A 20811-nucleotide genomic window follows, 5' to 3' on the forward strand; every position below is an offset into this window, starting at 1 on the left:
AAGGCTTAGCACAGTATCTGGCCTACTGTATAGAAGTTCCATAAATAATTACTAAGTAAATGTTTGATGATAGAAAGAACAATGGAAGACATGGATATTTCTACCAAGGTAGCTTGTTGTTCTTACTAAAGGGACATGAGAGAAGAAACCAAAATCCAAAATTATGCTAATCTTCCCAGACTCAACCACTTCATGTGAAAATGCCCCGGCACAAGAAATTCCATGCCTCCTGACCACTAGAATATCCCTGAAATATCACTTAGAAAAAATCTTTTACAAATTACCACATTAAATATGATGCGTACCAGACACTAACCAGAATGCTTCTGGATTTTACCTTATAGATCTTTAACTCTCTAATGACATGATCCTCTATACTTTCCCCAGATTAATATAGTTCATGTCAAATAATAATATCTCCATAAAAAATAAAATTATTCATACTCTAGCACTACACAACTTTGACACACAGCAGATAGATTTTTGTCAAAGTACAGAAAAAATAGCATAGGTAATGGAGTAGAACATGATCAAAGACAACAGTTGCCAAGGTTAAGAGAATAAACTAATGAACATGTTTAGATGCCACAGATAATTACAATTGATTGCAAACAGGAGCTTTCAATTATTACTTCACATCACTACCTCCAACTTGAACTGTTCATTTTTAAAGTGAACTTGAAGCTATGCAGTCTCCTTGGCAGGGCCCTCTGGTTAATGTTCTAGCTACTTTCTCTGGAAGCTAGTAGCTTCAAAGATTACAAAGATTGTTTTAAAGAAGAAGAAGAATAAGGAGGAGGAGGAGGAGGAGGAGGAGGAGGAGGAGGAGGAGGAGGAGGAGGAGAAAAAAGAAAGAAATCACAGGCCATTCTCACTGAACATCATTGAAAAATTCTAAATTAAATGTTAGCCAAAATAATTCAATAGCACTAAAGGAATATAATTTATTTTGACCAGACATGAAAGAACAGTTCAATATAGGTTACTATACATAGTATATAATTCATGTTATCTTGTTAATACATTAAGGACAAAATCATATGGTTATGTTACAGACCCTGAAAAGGCATTTGATAAATTTCAATAAACTTTCCAAACAAAACACTGAGATAAAAATAAATGGGTAATTCCTTAATATGAGAACCTGTATCTATCTTGTCTATCCAAAGCTTACATCTGGCATGACAGAGGAACAATATAAAAACATTTAAATTATAAATATAAAAACACTAAATTATAAAATAAGGCATATGCCATGATCTTCATGATAACATTACATTGTGCTCGAAACACTAGCCAACATCAGGCTCATTCCTTGACCTCCATCAGGTCTTTGCTTAAATTTACTTTGTCAATGAGGAGTACCCTAATCATCCCATCTGAAAGTGCACCTTCCTTTTTTTGGTAGTACCTTTTTTTTCTTTTCTTTTCTTTTCTTTTCTCTTTCTTTTCTTTTCTTTTCTTTTCTTTTCTTTTCTTTTCTTTTTTTCTTTTCTTTTCTTTTCTTTCCTTTTCTCTTTCCTTTTCTTTTCTTTTACCAATTATCACATTTAGCATATCCTAAGTTTTCATTTATCTCTAGAGGCCTAGTGCATGAAATTTGTGCACAGGGGTGTGTGTCCCTCAGCCCAGCCTGCACCCTTTCTAATCTGGGACCCCTACTGTGCAGTTGGATATCCCTCTCACAATCCAGGACTGCTGGCTCCCAACTGTTCACTGGCCTGCCTTCCTGATTGGCCCTAACCTCTTCTGCCTGCCAGCCATATCACCCCCTAATCACTTCCCTGACAGCCTGATTGATGCCTAACTGCTCCCCTGCTAGCCTGTTTTCCCCTAACTGCCCTCTCCTAAAGGCCTAGTCATCCCCAACTGTTCTCCCCTGCAGGCCAGGGTCCCTTCCAACTGCCCTTCACTGCAGGCCTGGTCACCCCCAACTTCTCTTCTCTGCCAACCTGGTCACATCTAACTGCCCACCCCTGCAGGCTTGATCACCCCCAACTGCCCTCCATTGCAAGCCTGGTTCCTCCCAACTGTCTTCCCTGATGGCCTGATCACCCTAAACTGTCCTTCCTTGCAGGCCTGGTCCCTCCTAACTTCCTTCCCCTGCTGGCCATCTTGTGGTGGCCCTCTTGTGTCCACATGGGGACAGCTATCTTTGGCCACCTGGGGACAGCCATCTTGTGTGTTGGAGTGATGGTCAATTTGTATATTACTCTTTTATTAGATAGAATAGAGGCCTGGTGCACAGATGGTGGCTAGCCGGTTTGCCCTAAAGGATGTCCTAGATCAGGTGGGGATTACCTTGGGGCATGCCCCAGCCTGGGTAAGGGCCTGTGGTGGTTTGCAGGCCAGCCACACACCTCGATGACTCAAGCAGAGGCCCTGGTAGCTAGGGTTTATTTATCTGCTATAATTGAAACTTTGTAGCTATGAGTGTAGGCCTGGGCCAGCCAGAGTGTGCACAAAGCTTGGCTTCCTCCATCACCAGGTGCACCCCAAGCCTCCTGCTTACTCTGTGGCCGCAGTCACCTTGATTGGGTTAATTTGCATACTCACTCCTGATTGGCTGGTGTGCATGCCTTTGTGGGTGTAGTGGAGTGGTGGTTAATTTGCATATTGTTTTATTAGATAGGATATTTCTTTTCTTTTTTTATATTTCCCTTTACTACTGTAGAAATGCCAAGAGAAACTTTGTATGATCTGTTCCAAAGACATAGAACAGTACGTTTTTTCATAATAGCCCAATAAATATTTGTTAAATGACCAAATGAAATGGAAAAATAAAGCATAAACTTTAGCAAGGAGAAGACAAAATTAATAATTTGCCAATAATATGATCAAAAACCTACAAATTTAAGAATCAACTGAAAAATCTATCACAAATTACACACACACACACACACACACATAGATATATAGATCACACAATAATAGCAGCAAAAGAGAAAGGGAGGAAGGGAGGGAGGGAGGGAGGAAGAAAAAAAAAACAACAGAAGAAATGTATAAGACCAAATTAATAAAACTTTAAAAATACCACTGAGGGATTTGAAAGATGCCTTGAAAAAATGGGAAGACATAGCATGTTCTTGGATAGGAAGATTCAACATAATAAAGTTGTTAAATATTACTAATTTAATTTTAAATATATTTTTCAAAAATATTTTAACTAGATAAGATAATTCTACAGTTCATAAATAAACAAAAGCCAGAAAAACTTGGCAGGAGGAGAGAAAAAAGATGAGACTAATCCTACCAAATATTAAAAACACATTACAAATCATCAACAAATAAAACAGAAAGGTGTTAGTGCATAAATGGATGAATAAGTGGAACATAATAGAATGTCGATAAATAGAGTTAAATATACCCCAGAATTTAATATGTAGCAAAACCAGAAAGGGTAAATTTAATAAATATTTTTGGGTTAGCATACTCCCCACATATGCTAGGAGGAATGCCAAATGGATGGAAGATCTTAAATGTAAGTAATGAAACCATATATGTGACAAAGAAAACATGGAAAAAATCCTTTATAATCTTGGGATGAGCTGTTAAAGCTGTGACTATAAGTCCAGAAGCTATAAAAATTCTGTGTGATATAAAATTCAATAGCATAATGCACAAAAATACAAATTAAATGCAAAATGGGTGAAATATTTGCAATTCATCACAAGCAAGGAATTGGTTATCTAACTTATAACCATCTTCTAGAAATTGGTAAGAAAAAGAACAACCAATCAAGCAGAAAATTACAAAAAGATCATTCCCCAAATAAAATTCAAGTGACTCTTAACCAAATGAAAGGATCCTCAACTTCACTCATAAGAAAAATGCAAATTAAAATTACTCTGATACCATTTTTAATTAATCAACGTTGGCAAAAATTTAAAAATTAAATTAACAAGCTTGAATACAAACCAGCAGGCACTCTCATACACTGCTGGGGGTAATGCAAATTGGTACGACCTCTATGGAAGGCAATTTGCAACATTTATCAAAATTACAAATGCAAATACCCTTGACCAGGAATTCTTCTGTTGGAAATGTCTCCTATGATACTTGGGGAAAGGTACAAAATGACACTCGTGCAAGGCTAGCCACCTCAGCATGGCTTCTAACAACTGGAAACAATCCACCTGCCCATCAATAGGGAACTGATTAAATAAATGATGGTATTTCCACATAATAGAATACCATGAAACTAATATTTAAAATATTTAAGATTTGTATATTGATATGAAAACATTTCCAAAATCTTTGTGTAGAATAGTACATATGTGGGGAAACTTGGTAGACAGATGTAAAAAATGGGAGGGACTATTTATTGCATACTTTTAAAATGCATTTTCATTTTTTAATCCTGTGGATATATTATCATCTGAAAAAAGTTAAATTTTTAAATTCTATTTTCAGCATTAGTAGACACATGATGTATAATGAGCACTGAATGAACTGCTGTTGAGCCATGCATTCAAGTATTTCAGTACAATCATCCATAGGGCCAGTAATATCTTAACAATTCTTATGTTACTATAAATGGTTAGATCAAGTATGACCAGATCCCCCCCAGACTAACTGGAAACAAAATAATCAAAATATTCTAGTATATTCTTATTCATATAAAGTTATTCTCAAAAGTCTCCCTCTTTGGATTTTTCATTAAAACTTTTTCCCTTAGGGCAATGGAGCCATGGTTTGTTGCTCTGTTGACTAATGAGTTTGCTGACCACTGCCTTAGGGTATTGCCTTCCTGTCTGCCCCTTGATAGCATGGTGTTTAAAAACACAAGCTTTAGAGATCATTTGACTCTGCACCATTTGTTGTCTGCACAACCTTTGACATGATGCCTCTATTTCCTCATGTGCAAAATGGAGGTAACCAAACTGTATAGAATTGCTGTGAGGATTTAGTGAGTTCATGTACTTAAAGTTCTTAGCCCGATGTTTGGCACATAGTAAGAGTTCTAGAAATAGATACTAAGTGTCTCTGCTATTACTGCATTATTTACTGGGCTTGAATTTTCACTGGGGTCTGAACTCTGGCATGCTTTTGATGGACACTCTGGTTACACATTGGCATGAGAGATTTAGCCTGCAAATCATCTCCAGTCAGTTCAAGTAACAAGTTTATTTAAATTGGTTACCATTTAGATACTCAATCATAAATGTATGCCAATTTCCTACTTTTGAATTAAAATTCCTCAGCTTAAATACATTGAGTTTCTATCTAATAATATTTTCACTCTTTAATTCAAAAATAATTTTAATTGTACATTAAAAAGTTATCAGCATTTTAGCATGCTCATACCAAAAGTTCAACACTCTAAATTTTTATTACAAAACTTAATTTATCTACAAAATTCAAATTCACTACTGCACTCACATTTATTTTATTTTCTGCAACTAACAAAGCCTCTCAGTCATTGTAACCAAGCTTTTTAAGGGAGAACATTTTTGTGATTTTTATGTAATTACCACTTCAGTTGTAAGAAACACTGAATGCCAATTTCAATTACTTCAATATCAATAATTCACATTTATAAAAGTAATTTATATTACCTCCCTACAATGTGTAAATTATTCTAATGAGCATGTAAAAGGATTTGGAAGAGGAAACATACAGTTGAGGTTTAATTTTCAAGTGTGAGAAAGAATTAGAGACTAAAATTGACTCTAGAAAATTCACTGTGGACCACAATGAGCCCAGAACAGATTATTGCCACTTCCTGTTATTCATAAATTTCTTCTTTCTAAATTCCTTCAGGAAACATACTATAAAGATTATCAAGGGAAATACAATAAAAACTGTAAATTATGCTTAATCCTTGGGCTATAAACTGGAAATTTTTAATTAAAACACTAAAGCCCTCATAGTAATAATGGAATGACATAACTTGAAAGTAAAAATGAGGTTACCTTTGTTATTAAATAAATTTTTGTGACATTATTGGTCAAGTACTTATTTATATATCTCTTGAAGATATAATGGAAAAAATGTAAGCCCTGAGGGAAATTGTAATCCATAAAGCAAATTGAGACATGTAAGATAGCTACAATATAAATATTAAGTGATAGGCTGATCTAAGAGGGTTCATAAGGATGTGAACATAGAAACTATTTTAAGTTTTAAATAGGTCTTATAGAAAGGCAAATGTTCAATAGCCAAATGTGATGGAAGAGATCACTTCAAAAAAAGGGGAGTAATATGAGTAATGACTGGAAGAAACTAGCACAGAGATTTTATAGAACTGAACTCAGAGACTACATTATGGAATAATCATCGTGGGGACTAAAACAGATTCAAGAAAAAGCTACAATGCAAGGTTGAGAAATTTAGAATTTGCCATAAGCAATGGAAAGCTATGAATAGTATTTTGATCAAAAGAAAAGTTTTATAAAAGTTTCCATAGAAAGATTATACTGGTATTTGTGTACAAATAGATCTGGTGTCTAGAGGAGAAGGGAATGTTCTAGAAGTTTGGCCAAAGATCCATATGAGTCTGAACTAGATGTTATGGAACTAAAATGGAAGAGATGACTGTAAATATCATAGACATTTATTTAAAAGATCATATTGTGAAAACTTTTGAATTTTATCAGTTAATCATCTTAACCCTCTGAAGTATGTAACTACCATCTCCATTTTACAGAAGTGGGTTAATTTATTCATGAAGATAATTTAATTATAGTGTTCGGGACCCAAACCCCAGATTCAATGACTTCTAATACCAGCACTATTAACCTCTATACTTTCTAATTGTTAGAGCTCATTGTACTTAGCATTGAAGAGAAAACTGGAACCAAAATGACACTGAAGTTTCAAGCTTAAACAATTAGGAAAATAATGGTATCAATCAAAACAAAACATGGCCCAGCAGGCGTGGCTCAGTGGTTCAGCTTCAACCTATAAACCAGGAAGTCGTGGTTCAATTCCTGGTCAAGACACATGCCTGGGTTGTGGACTCGACCCCCAGTGTGGGTTGTGCAGGAGGTAGCCAATCAATGATTCTCTCTCATCATTGATGTTTCTCTCTCTCTTATTCTTCCTTCCTCTCTTAAAAAAAAAAAAAAAAAAAAAAAAAATATATATATATATATATATATATATATATATATATATATATATATTTTAAGAAAAATTTAGAAATAAACAAACAAAAAGAAAAAACATGGCATATAAGGAGGAAGAGTTGGTTCAGGAAAGTAGATACAAATTTCATCTTTACCCAGTTTCCTGAAAAGTATTATGTTTCCAGCATGACCTGAAGAATGTTTCTTTTGCATATTATCCATTAGTCCTGTTTTAGTCTTGACATGTTTAATTTATCCTGTGTTGAGCCATTTCCATTTAACTCACTAATATTCTATTGTTTTATCAGGTGAGACTTTTCCTGACAAGGTGCCTAAGGTGCAGTTAGTCATCACATATGAAGATGTGAAGCTAACTATACTAGTGAAACACATGAAAAACATCGTAAGTTTGTCATATCTAATGAGAAACATGGAAACCTATATTTAAAAATTACTTGCCTCTGTTGAGCAATTAATGTCAATATTAGAGAGAGAAATGGGGCCAGCCACCACGTTTAAGGGAAGAACAATGAACCAATTACAATGTTCTTCTCAGGCTGACTGTGATCCTAGAGGACTATAAAATATTTCAAAGGGAAAGTCCTAGAATGAAAATCAGATTTTATTCCAAATGAAGTGTCAGAAAACACTAGTGAGAAAGCTTTGAGAAAGCAGAACAAGTTGGAGTACTAAGAGCTAAAGGAAAAACAGCTCATTCCCAAGAACTGACATCTATCTCATCATGTTGAGCTTGCCTGCCGGAGAACTGACTCATCTCTTTGGGTAGTGCCAGTACCTTATCTGGGAAGCCAGGATGTCTTATCTTAGAGTTTCCTTTCAAATTCCCACAGTAGCTTGAGTTTTCGCCATCACAACAGTTATCAGATTCTGATGTAATTGCTCACAGATATTGCTTTTTCCTCAAAAGGTAATAAATGGTTTGAGGACAGGACCCCCATCTTTGCAACCCCAGAAGTTATAACTGTAGTTAGCCTCTAAAGAAAACTAAAAGCAGGTGTCTCTATTACACCCCACTATCCCTAAGGCTGGGTCAAGTTGGAGGCAAGAGCAGCAATTGTGCCTTGTCATTAAGCAAGAAAGGGAGCTTTCTATCACACTGTGTAGGTTATTAAGGATCTTAGTCTGGGAGCAGTGAACAGAAAAGGGTAACTCTAAGCCTTGCCAGCTTCTCTGGTTTTTCTCTAGTCTTGTCAAAATGGGTTCTCCATGTGGTGAAACTCCACAGGAGATCCCATAGGTGTAGAGAAAGTCAATAGCACTATTTGGGCTTTCTCCTTTGTTAGTATAAGTCTTTTGGGATACACTTGGAAAGATTTAAAGGGGCAAACCCTTCTCAACATGACATGCATCTGGAACATGCTAGAACTTAATAAATATTTCTTCAGTGAACAAATAGTTGGCATAATTTGCACGGGATACATCTGTTACAAACTTAATATCAGCCAGATATCCAAGGATATTTGCTTATAAATCCATGGTGTTTATAACCAGCATTTTTTGTAATAGCTGAACCAATATGATTAAATGTGTTATGTTTTTGTAGAACTTCTTTTTCAATTACTTTTGATATAATGATCATCTTAAATGAAAATAACAGTTGTTTAAGAAATTTTTAGGCTGGGAAATGAAGATTTACCTAAGTATCTGTATAAATACATACAATGAAATAATAGAGTATTGAGAAATCGTGTAAATTGACTTAACAGAACTCATATATGTATATGATATATAATTATTAATTGAAAATAGTCTTCTTGGAAACTAAATTTTTATGTTGTCATTGCTCAAAACATTTTATAATATGCCTATTGACATTCCTTTCAGAGCTGGCATGGAAACCACAGCAAACTTGGTGGAGTCACTGAATAGTTCTGCCTAGTATTTGATCAAAAGCAATATTGATCATCTATTTTATTCACCAAATGAATCCCCAAATTACATTTAACAGTTTTCAAAAAGACATTTTACGCTCAGATGAAGCTGCACTACCAATATGATACGTATATTCAAAATGAACGTAATGCAGGCATGAAGGGATGAGAGAGAGTGAGCAAGAGTTTAAGATTCAGATCAAGTTATGAGTAAATGGAAAAATGATCAGATGAATCCCACACAAAGTAAAAGCAAGCAAACACTTAGGGCTACTAGAACCAATATATTGTCAATATCCTCTGAAGGACCTTAATAATAAAGCAATACTTCCTGCAGTCTGAGTCCTTGGTGCCTGCTGGGTCCTCTCTTCTCCCCAGTCTCTTATCATTGCCCTGATATTTATATCTAGACCTCTCTCTTTTCTATCTTCAGTCTTGTGGCTTTAAATATCACCCACATATCTTTTTCTTTAGTATTTATAACTCCAGCTTGAATATCTCCCTAAAATCCAGAGATGTATGTACAACTGATTACTCAACAACTGTAATAGAAATTCAATAGGCACCACAAACTTAACATACACCAAATAAAACTTACTATCATTGCCCTTTTAACCTTGCTTCTTTTGCAATCTTTCTTATCTCAGTAAATAGCACCTTCATCCTACTAGTTGCTCAGATTAAAATCCTTAGAGTCATTTGACTTCTTTCATAAACAACATCCAATTTGTCAGCAAATGATGTCAGCTCTGCATTCAAAATAAATCCAGAATCCCGCTACTTTTCATGCCCATTGCTACCACCATTGGTTCAAATCACCATCATCCCTCAACCCAATTACTGCTGTAATCTCTTACCACGTCTCTCTCTGTCTGCCCTTATTTGTTAATAAATCAAATCCTGCCATTTCTCTTTTCATATTGTTTTGGGAAAGTAGTCTCATGTTACACACTATGAAAGACAAAGTACTTATTAATAACTAGAGGCCCAGGGCATAAAAATTCATGCAGTGGAGGGGGGGGAGTGTGTCCCTCAGCCCAGCCTGCCCCTTCTCACAGTCTGGGAACCCTCAGGGCTGGAGGTGACCTGGTGATCAGGGGAAGGTGACACCCCCATCACACCTCTGCTGCTGCCACTGCCGGCAGCATAAGCCTCTGCCGGCTTGGTTACCTGAGCCTTGGATGACCCTGGGCAGCTGGGCAGCCACCATACAAGGCTTACCTGCACCTCAAGCATCAGTTGGGAAGCCACCATCTTAGGCTTGCCTGTGCCTCAGGCCAGCCCTGGTCAGCTGTGGGGTTGAGAGGATTGGGGACTCTTTGCCACATGCCTGCTGCCCCAGTGAGGCTGAGGGGACTTGGCGCCACCATCTTGTGGCTGTGGGTGCTGCTTTATTTGAGGGTGGGGCAACAATTAACACATTCCTTCCTTATTGGCTATGGGCACCACCATCTTTGGGACAGCATGAGGGTCAATTAGCATATTACCTCTTGATTAGATAGGATGATCTGTAAGGCTACCAATCCAATCTGGCCCCTTGACCTCTCCAACCTCATCTACCACAGACACCTTCAATCTTCATCTTCACTCCATCTTCAGTGACTTCCTTGAATATTGCTTTTGCCCTAGGTAAATTGTTCCTCCTACTCAGTTTATCTGGAATGCTCTTCCCAGGGCTCATAACTCAAATTCTCCATGGCTCAGTTTCCTGGGGCCTGAATGATCAGACTTGACTGTCACCTTTTTGGTGAGTGAGGACTCACTCCCATAGGTAAAACTGCAAAATCACCCTGTTTGTTGCCACTTCCAAACCTCCTTTCTTACTTTACTTTTTACACTGCCCTGTATCACACTGTAGTCTCAGGGGCTAAAACAGGGCCAAGGACATCGTAGGTGCTCAATGAATACTTGGTTAAAAGAAAGAATGTCAAATTACTTCTGATGTGAATGAGGGCTAAAACCAAGATCTTGCTCACCTTCTAAAAATCACCATAAAAGTTCTCATGCCTTTCATCTTTCACAGCTTATTTCTTCTGCTTATCTGAAGACAGAGATAACACAATAATGTTAAAATGACAGAAAATCTATAACTTCTCAACATATTTCTTTGCTCATTTCAAGTTTTAACTAATTGTTATTTATTTTATGAGCCTTTAGTATTTTCACATATCAAAGTAGACTAAAGAGTTGTGCTTGATTTTTTTAAATATTAAAATGAAGTATTAAGCCTGTAGTTTTGTTGCATTTAATATTAAGTTTGATGAAAAGAATTGTCTATCTTATATGAAATCTTTGAAGCTTTGCTCAAAGAATTATTTCCCTCCTGCAAGATCACAAGCTGAAACAAGATTGCTGAAATGTTTTTTCTTTCAAAGCAGTAAAATATGATTTATTCCAGTGAACAGAGGCTGACAAAGTAATGCAGTTATTTAGAAGCTTGGTCAAGATTTTTTAAACTAATATTTTCATTTATATAATAAAATATAAAAATCATTTAGATTTGCAATATTTTTAAGTCCCTCTAGTATTTCCCCATGTAGCCCACTTTACTAGTGAAATGCTCTCTTCCATGGACTGACATACCACGTCTGTCTCTGCATTACACTGCTGGCAATGTCTCTCCTCTTCTCTCTCCCAGTCTGGGTTAATTCTAGACTGTTTTCTTCTACCTGTTCCAGAAGGCTCTAAAAGTAATCAATAAGGATACAAGACTCTCTTCTGGTATTGAATATGCTCACACTATTAGAGTCTCTTACTCTGTAACAAAAGAGTAAGTTATATTAAATGAAGATCAAGGGAAAAAGAAAACACTTCAAATCAGGTGCTGTTAAATCTTTCATAAGACACAAAATGGGAGAAAACAGTTACTGTAAGAAATTAACAGGAGAGAGAGAAGGAAAAGAAGAGTGAAACACAACCATAGAACCTCAGGCTTAACACACATTCATGTTAAAAGTTTATTACATTTCACTTTTTACTTAGAAAATTTCTTAAAATTTTACTGTCTGTGTGTACTAGCCGGGGGGTTAGTTCCTGTTTTTAAAATATAGGTTCTTGTTTTTAAAACAACTCTCAGTGATTTTGATACTGTAAGTGTGGATTGCTATGTCTGCGGGTGCGTTTTGCAGGTATCTCCTGGTCTTGGAAGTTCCTCTGCTCTTTTTCATCTAGACTTGTTTTCCTCTATCCTGCTCCCAAATATGAGCATTCCAGAAATCTCTATGACGCCAGTGGTCCATGAACCATACTTGAAGAAATATTTACCAAATGGCTCTTTACTCCACAAATGGTACTCTGCAGGCAGTGTGGGTTCTGGATTTGGCGCCAAGTCAATTATGGTGCTTGTTGAAGTAGAGCAGAGATACAACTTAGATTTGATGAAGATAAAGCCCCAATGATGGCAATATGTGAATTTTGACATATTAAAATAACAATGTTTTGTGTTTCCTTTTAAAACTAACTTGGCTAAATTTTCTATCCCAATTCTTTAATTATTGTGCCAGCTGAGATGCACTTTAATCTAAATAAATATTAATTTATTGCTAAATGGTGATTTTCTATGGCAATAACAATTATCCCATCAGTTGTATTTGGCATATATTCTATGAATTTAAAAAATTTGTTCTTCCTTTCTTCCTGAATGAGCCCATTATGATATTTATTTCTCATCTCAAAGGATATGATTCAAAAAATAAAAATAAAAATATGATGTGCCCTAACTGGTTTGACTCAGTGGATAGAGCGTAGGCCTGCAGACTGAAGGGTCCCAGGTTTGATTCTAGTCAAGGGCATGTTTCTTGGTTGCGGGCAAATACCCAGTAGGGGGTGTGCAAGAGGCAGCTGATGGATGTTTCTCTCTCATTGATGTTTCTAACTTTCTATCCCTCTCCCTTTCTCTCTGTAAAAAAAAAAAAAAAAAATCAATAAAATATAATTTAAAAAAAAAAGAATATAATGCAAAGCAGTGTGGTAGTGAAGCATATCTAGCCCAGATATGGATTTTTTTGTGTTTTGTGTTTTTGTTTTTGTTTTATCAAGGAAACATTGCCTCTCAATTATTTCTTAAATTGTCCTATAAGCATATGATTATTGATATGATTATGATACTTGATCTTTTATCAAGAACCAACATCTTTAGTCCTTTCTCTCTTGAACTTTTCAACTCTTGGGATCTCCATGAAACTTCACCATCTATATATTTTCTAAACCTCCTTCACAGGAGGCTTTCTTAGCTCTTACAAATTTAAGTGGGATAAAGTACATAGTGACTTAATAAATTTTGGCTTCACACTTAGCCCTTAAACTTGAAGTTTTTTCTAATATTCAGGACTTTAACTCTTAAAACTTCCTATAAATTTCCTATAAATTTCATTCTGTCTTGAGACTTCAAAGTTTATATGAATCACTCTAAATTTATATCTCTACTTTCCGTAATTCTTTGAACTCAAATGAAATATTCCCAATTCCCTGGTGACCATTCACATTTTCATATCTTGCTATCTTCTCAACAATTCTAAATTTTAGTCTGCTACACTGAAGCCAGTCTCACTCTGAACCACTCCTTATTTCAAAACTAGCTGCATCATTCTCAACAACCCCTAGTCAAAAGTTTTCTATAATTATTTTCTGCACTTGGTCTTAGCAAAAAGGCCATTATTTTCTATACTTTGACTTATTTCATCATTATGCCTTTTATTTCCCTGTTACTGTTATTGTCAAAATTCTATATTCTCTATTAATTTGTCTATGAATTATTTTTATTAGTTGTATGATATTCCTTCCCTTATTTTCTACTTTTACTATTTCATTCTGCATAAGACAACTCTATTTTCATCAAAAATTTTATCTAATTTATCAAAACTAAATTTTATGTTTCTTTTTAAATTTCAAATATTTTGTGTCTGGAAATCTGACTCTGCAAATTCAAAAAACTTGGCTTAACTATAGAGCTTGGGAAAACTTTTAACATACTATATAATTTACCTGTAACCTGCCTTTTATATCCCCCTCTCAAACACATGTTATTTTAGCTGATTACATGATACTCTACTTACCTTCCATTTACCTTCTACATGCAACTCAACTTTCAGGCTCAGCTTAAGCCTCTCATCCTCTCTGAAGTTCCTGTGTCACTCTTGCTCCTGATAATTCTTTCCTCCCTTTGGCTTCTATCATTACATTTAATGGACATCCGTTTTATATTCACAGCCTTATCTCAACTTTTGAAACTTTTATTATCTTGGTTCATCCTGTAGTTTCAATTTTGGGGAAGTGAAGTGTCCTATGGGTGTCAATTAGGTCATGTTGGTTGGTTATGTTCGTCAAAGTTTTTATAGCCTTACAATTTATTGTATGCTGGTCCTACAGATTATTCAGAGAGGGGTGTTAAAGATATTCAACTATAATTGTGAATTTCTATAACATTGTATGAATATTTAAAATTATTATGTACTCTTGATTAATTTGCCCCTTTACTGTTATACAATGAACCTTTCTATTCATGGTAGTAATTTTGCTCTTAAATATAAATACTTTGTTGGATATTTACATAAATAATCCAGTTTTTCTTTGATTAATGTTAGCATGGTATACCACTTTCATTCCTTTACTTTTAACCTTTTCCTCTTTATATTAAAGTAAGTTTCTTGTGCATATGAGATAGATAATAGCTACATGATAGATAGGTATTGTAGATTATAGATAGATGGATAGATAAATGGATAGATAGATTGTACTGTAAGTTATAGCTAGCAATCTCTGGCACGTGGATATATTGAACCTATAATTATATATAACTTTTTAAAAGTTTTCTCAAGCGCTATAGTTAAGCCAAGTTTTTTGAATTTGTAGAGTCAGATTTCCAGACACAAAAGAAAGACTTGGAATTGTATGTTGTTTTATCTTCTTTGTGTTTTATTGTTTCAGGTTTTTCCATTGTTTTTAAAGTTGATAGATACATTGTATCATTCCAGGCCCTCATAACTCAGTCCTGATTATCTGATCCAGCATATTGGCCATAACACTCAGGTTATTGAAACATGTACATCATATATCTATATCTTTTTTTAAATCGTTATATCCATGATTAGAAGGAAAAGATCAAAGCTAATATTTGAGGCACATAAAACTCATATACTTTAATTCTGAATTACTAGTTTCTGCTTTTTTGCAATCTATTTTCTTCCCCTAATATCAAGGATAACATCAAATCTTTTGGTATATTATCTGTTATTTGCAACTCCTCTGTAATGACTAACAAAACAGTCTTTCTCTTATTTGTACAATTTTCTCAGCTCTTGGGCATAGAAAGTGAATTAGTAGATTTGAAATCATTTAAAGCAGTTCAGTGCAATTGTGAAAAATTTTAATTACCAGCTAACTCATAAACAACTCTTCAGATTGCCTATTGAATAATTGTAAAAAAAAAAATAAATAAATGAGGTTTAAAGCCTTACTTCTTACATGCTATTAAAACTAAAAAATAGAAACACCAAATTTCACAAGATACATAATAACCAAGTCTGGAGTTCTAATTAGAATTCTAATTAGAAGCCATTCAATGTGTATGTGTTGAGTCAGAAATGGAATTCTAGCTACTATACTGATTTATGTCTAGTCATTAACTATATCAAGTTATTTCATACTAGAGGCCCAGTGCACAAAATTCATGCACGTGGTGGGGGTGGGGTGTTCCTCAGCCAAGCCTGCACCCTCTCCAATCTAGGACCCCTCAAGGGATGTTCAACTGCTGGCTCCCAACTGCTCACGTGCCTGCCTTTCTGATTGCCCCTAACTGCTTCTGCCTGTCAGCCTGATCACCCCCTAATCACTCCCATGCCAGCCTCATTAATGTCTAACTGCTCCCCTGCCAGACTGTTTGCCCCCAACTTCCCTCCTCTGCCAGCCTGGTCACCCCTAACTGACCTCCCCTGCAGGCTTGATCTCTCCCAACTGCCCTCTGTTGCAGACCTTGTCCCACTCAACTGCTCTCCCTTGTAGGCCTGGTCCTTCCCAACTGCCCTTTCCTGCTAGCCATCTTGTGGTGGCCATCTTGTGTCCACATAGGGGCAGGATCTTTGACCACATAGGAGCAGCCTTCTTATGTGTTGGAATGATGGTCAATCTGCATATTACTCTTTCAGTAGATAGGATAGAGGCCTGATGCATGAGTGGGGGCCTGTTGGTTTGCCCTGAAGGGTGTCCTGGATCAGTGTGGCAATTCCCTTGTGGTGTAGGGTGCCTGGGTAAGGGGCCCAGGGTGGTTTGCAGGCTGGCCATGCCCCCTGGCGACCCAAGCTGAGGCCCTGGTATCTAGAATTTATTTACCTTCTACAATTGGAACTTTGTAGCCTGGTGTGGAACCAAGCCTCCTGCTTGCTCCATGGCTGCAGCTATTTCTGTTTGGATTTGTTTACCTTCTACAATTGAAACTTTGTATCCTTAAGTGGAGGCCTAGGCCAGCCAGGGCAGGTGGAAAGCTTGGCTTCCTCTGTTGCCAGGGGCAACCTTAGCCTGTTCTCTCCCGCTCTGTGGCTTCCGCCATTTTTCTTGGGATTTATTTTCTATAATTGAAACTTTGTATCCATGAGTGGAGGCCTAGGCTGGCCAGGGTCTGTAGAAAGCTTGGCTTTCTCTATTGCTGGGGAAACCCAAGCTTGTCAACTTCTCTCGGTGGCTGCAGCCATCTTGATTGGGGTTAATTTGCATACTCTGATTATCTTGTCGGCATGGCTTGTGGGTATAATGGAGTGATGGTTATTTTGCATATTACTCTTTTATTAGGTAGGATATATACTAGAAACCTGGTGCATGAAATTCATGCATGAGGGGTGTCCCTCAGCCTGATCTGCACCCTTTTCAATCTGGGAGCCTTCAGGGGATGTCCTACTGATGGCTTAGGCCCGCTCCCCATGGTTCTCTGCTCTCTGTGGGACCTGCCTGCTCCACACCACAGCGACTGTCAAGCAGGCTGTGCTGGGAGCTGCCTCAGCCCTGCTGTCAGACTCCAAAGAGGTGATGAGCTTAATTTGCATACTCATTCCTGATTGGTAGTAGGCATCATGGAAGTATGGTCAATTTGCATCTTTCTCTTTTATTAATATATATGTATGTATATATAGATAGATAGATGGATAGATAGATAGATATAGATGATTTACATATATATCTATATATATAGATATATAGAGAGATGATATATAGATATGTATAGATGATTTACATATGTAAATTATATTTACATATATAGATGATTTACATATGCAAATAATTTATATATAGATGATTTACATATGTCAAGATAGTCATAAAAATATGTTTGTTAGTTCTTTGAGGGCAGAAACTATTTCAATTATTTCAATTATTTTTCCATGTCTTCTTGATGCCATCCAAAGTGCTAGACACATGGTATTTTGATTTTTAAGTTGATTATTTAAAATTATTAGAAAACAACTATTGAGGACAAGAGTTCTATTAAAGACTTAAATTGGTGTGAAATGAAGTAGAAAACCACCCCCATGTAATTCATAAGACATAAAACCATCCCACTCTATATTAACTAACACATACAGAAAGGTAAGATTTATTTAATGAAAGCACACAACAAACCACATATCACAAGGATTTTTATTTTAAATCTGTACTTTTATTGTGCATTGGCATTTTATTTTTTAAAAATCCTCTTCATGATGGAAAGTCTGAGATTAGAAATTACAATTTGGCAGGCACACAGAAAAGGAAAATGTTTTTTTATTGTGTTGTTTTGTTTCTGGCATAGACCTTAGGTTTTTAAAGTCTATCATTCTTTAATCATCATTAGTTAAGTTCTACCAAAGCTTATATTATCCTGGAAACCTCTTAAGTTAAAAAAAAGAAAGAAAGAAAAAAAAAAAAACGATGGAAAATTCTCATAAATTATTTATCAAAAAGATAACCTGCCCTAACTAATTTGGCTCGGTGAATAGAGCATTGACCTGTGGACTGAAGGGTCCCAGGTTCAATTCCAATCAAGGACACATACTATGGTTGCAGGCCATGGTTCTGGATGGGTGTGTGCAGGAGGCAACCAATCAACCAACTGATGTGTTTCTCTCACATCAATGTTTCTCTCTGTCTTTCCCTCTCTCTTCCACTATCTCTAAAATTCAATGGGGAAAAAATATCTTTGGGTGAGGATTTTTTTAAAAAAATAACATATTAAGTGCAATTAAGTTTTGAATTAATCTATAGAAATTTCCAAAGTGTCTATTATTTTTAAACCAGTATCTTTATCACATTCCTGATAAAATTTGATCTAGAAGGGCTTTCAATCTGAATCTGACAGTTTCCTTTAGCATCTTTTTGTAAAGCCAATATAAGGTAGTGATGAAGAGTATAGAGGTCTTATAGGAAAAACCGTTTCAATAAAATAAAGATAGTAATACTAGTTGAGGCAATATTTATAAGGAATGTTTTAAATTAAATATATCCTCATTATGTGGTAGCTATTATTATTACTACGTGTGAAAAAATATCTTCCTCAAACATTCATATAAAAAATACTGAAGGTTTGCTGCCATACCTTACAGTGTGAGATAATTTTATTTGCTTTCTTTTTAAAAAAAAATATATTTTATTGACTTTGTACAGAGAGGAAGAGAGCGGGATAGAGAGAAACATCGATGAGAGATAATCATTGATCAGCTGCCTCTTGCACACCCCCTACTGAGGATGTGCCCGCAACCAAGGTATATGCCCTTGACCGGAATCGAACCCGGGACCTTTCAGTCCGCAGGCCTACGCTCTATCCACTGAGCCAAACAAGTTTTGGCTGATTTTATTTGCTTTCTAAATAAAGTTCATATAGGGTTTTGTTTTTATACTAATATGCTACTGTTTACTTTTATTTTTCCCTATTTTGATAATTAACCATGTTTTCAACATGCTTTCATTCAATGAGGGTGGGATTAGGATAAAGAGTAACCAATTAAGCAAAGTTCAAGAGAAATATGGGGGAGGAAGGCACAAATTTCTAATCTCATAAGGAAAATAATACACATAGAACTATTTTCAAACGTATAAAATGATAAATATTTTAACATAAAATCTAGAACATATAGAATTCAAAGTTATTATGAACAATAAAATAAAGTTTTCAGGACCTTACACTGACTTCTGAGCCTGGTAAAAATACTAGTCAGTGTTCTGGAAGAAAGTGGCAGTGTTGCTTGACTTCAATCTACCATGAGTAAGAAAGTCCTCTGAGTGACACAGCAACTTCTCATGGTTTAGACTGAGGGCCAAACTAAGAACGCTGTGTCCCTAAGCCTTATGACTCTTGAAATCAAAGTGTTAAGTCTTTGTGAGGGTCTAAAACAGCAGCAGTAAAAATATCGTAGGGTGAGATATTTAGACAAGTGGGGGTTATTTAATCATTTTAAAGTAAAATTTAATTTACATAAACATAACAAGTAAAGAAAGAGATAACTTTAATGAGGAGATAGCTAGTAATTTTGAAAATGAATTATCTGGGATCTTTAAGGAACAGAATATGGTACGTAAAAGGAGAAGGGGGAAAAAATAGTGTTGGTAAGACAGCTACTTTGGAAAAAGTCTCTTAGAATTTGAGAAATCAATGCCTGCATTTAAATCTGCGAATGACACTCTAACTCCACTGCTCAGATCTAATGCACCCATGTCTTTAATCGAAACCTATTCTGTTTATATTATTCTATAAACTTGAGATTATTCAAGAATCTTGTCAAGGATGCTAACTTGGCAATAGAAGCCAAAACCTTGAGTTGTTACATGCTTGGGAAAGGTTCATACACAAAATATTTCTGTAATTGGGAGTTTATTCTTAAAACATTTTTTTTTTTTTGAGAAAGAAAATGATATGGTCAAAGGCAACAGTGATGAACAAAATAAAGGAAGGAAAATTAGGGCATCAAAAGTATTTAAAATCCAGTCATAATAAATTAATAGTAAAGGTCTGTGGTGGCAGGTGAACTGGGGCACAAAGGGAAGATATTGATCTTGATTTGAAAATCAAAGTGAAGCCCCAAGAAAGAGAAATAATATCCTTTCGTACAATTTTAACAAGTTGGGGGCAAATCTGCTTTGGAGTGGTGAGGAAGAATAGAAAATAGATTTTGTCTGGAGCTTATATAAGAGTACCAAAAAGACATTCAGGAGGAAACGTTCATAGGTCACTATGCTGGGATGCTAAAAATGAATTAGAGATTTCTTTGGGAGAATCATCTACATTGGAGTCAGTTATGCTTCCCAGATAACAGTTAGCACTGTCTGGAGACATTTTTTGTTATCATAACTGGGAGAAGAGTATAACTGGATTCTAGTAAGTGTTTCAGGATGCTGTTAAAACACCTAGAATGCTACCTACTACTCCTGTTTCCCAGAAAATAAGACAGTGTCTTATATTAATTTTTATCTCCCAAAGTTGCACTAGGTCTTATTTTCGGAGGATGTCTTATTTTCGGGGAAACACGGTAGATGCCAGGAGCACAACAGCTCCCATCACAGAGACTTAAAAGAATGATCTAGGCCTGGCTGGTGTGCTCAGTGGTTGAGCATTGACCTCTGAACCAAGAAGTCACTGTCCAATTCCTGGTCGGGGCACATGCCTGGGTTGTGGGCTCCAGCCCCATTAGGGGGTGTGCAAGAAGCTGACAATCAATTATTCTCTTTCATTATTGATGTTTCTATCTTTCTCTCCCTCTCCCTCCCACTCTGAAATGAATACAAATATATTAACAATAAAAATTTGACAATAGCCCCAAATATCAGTAGTGTCAAAGCTGAACACTCTCTCGTAAACATCATTGTATATTAGGGATATCTTGTCTAATCAG

General features: G+C 35.9%; 1 protein-coding gene across 1 annotated transcript in view; it reads left to right on the forward strand.

Annotated features, from left to right (window-relative positions):
- The window catches only part of PIK3C2G (phosphatidylinositol-4-phosphate 3-kinase catalytic subunit type 2 gamma), a 264337-nt gene that overhangs the window by 231258 nt on the left and 12268 nt on the right, over positions 1-20811 (forward strand). The window contains exon 31 of the mRNA XM_036458057.2: positions 7379-7473. Coding sequence (XP_036313950.1) covers positions 7379-7473 — 95 coding nt within the window. The remainder of the gene's footprint in view (positions 1-7378; positions 7474-20811) is intronic.

This window comes from Pipistrellus kuhlii, unplaced genomic scaffold, assembly GCF_014108245.1.
Source record: "Pipistrellus kuhlii isolate mPipKuh1 unplaced genomic scaffold, mPipKuh1.p scaffold_m20_p_3, whole genome shotgun sequence".
In the NCBI taxonomy this organism is placed as follows: Eukaryota; Metazoa; Chordata; class Mammalia; order Chiroptera; family Vespertilionidae; genus Pipistrellus; species Pipistrellus kuhlii.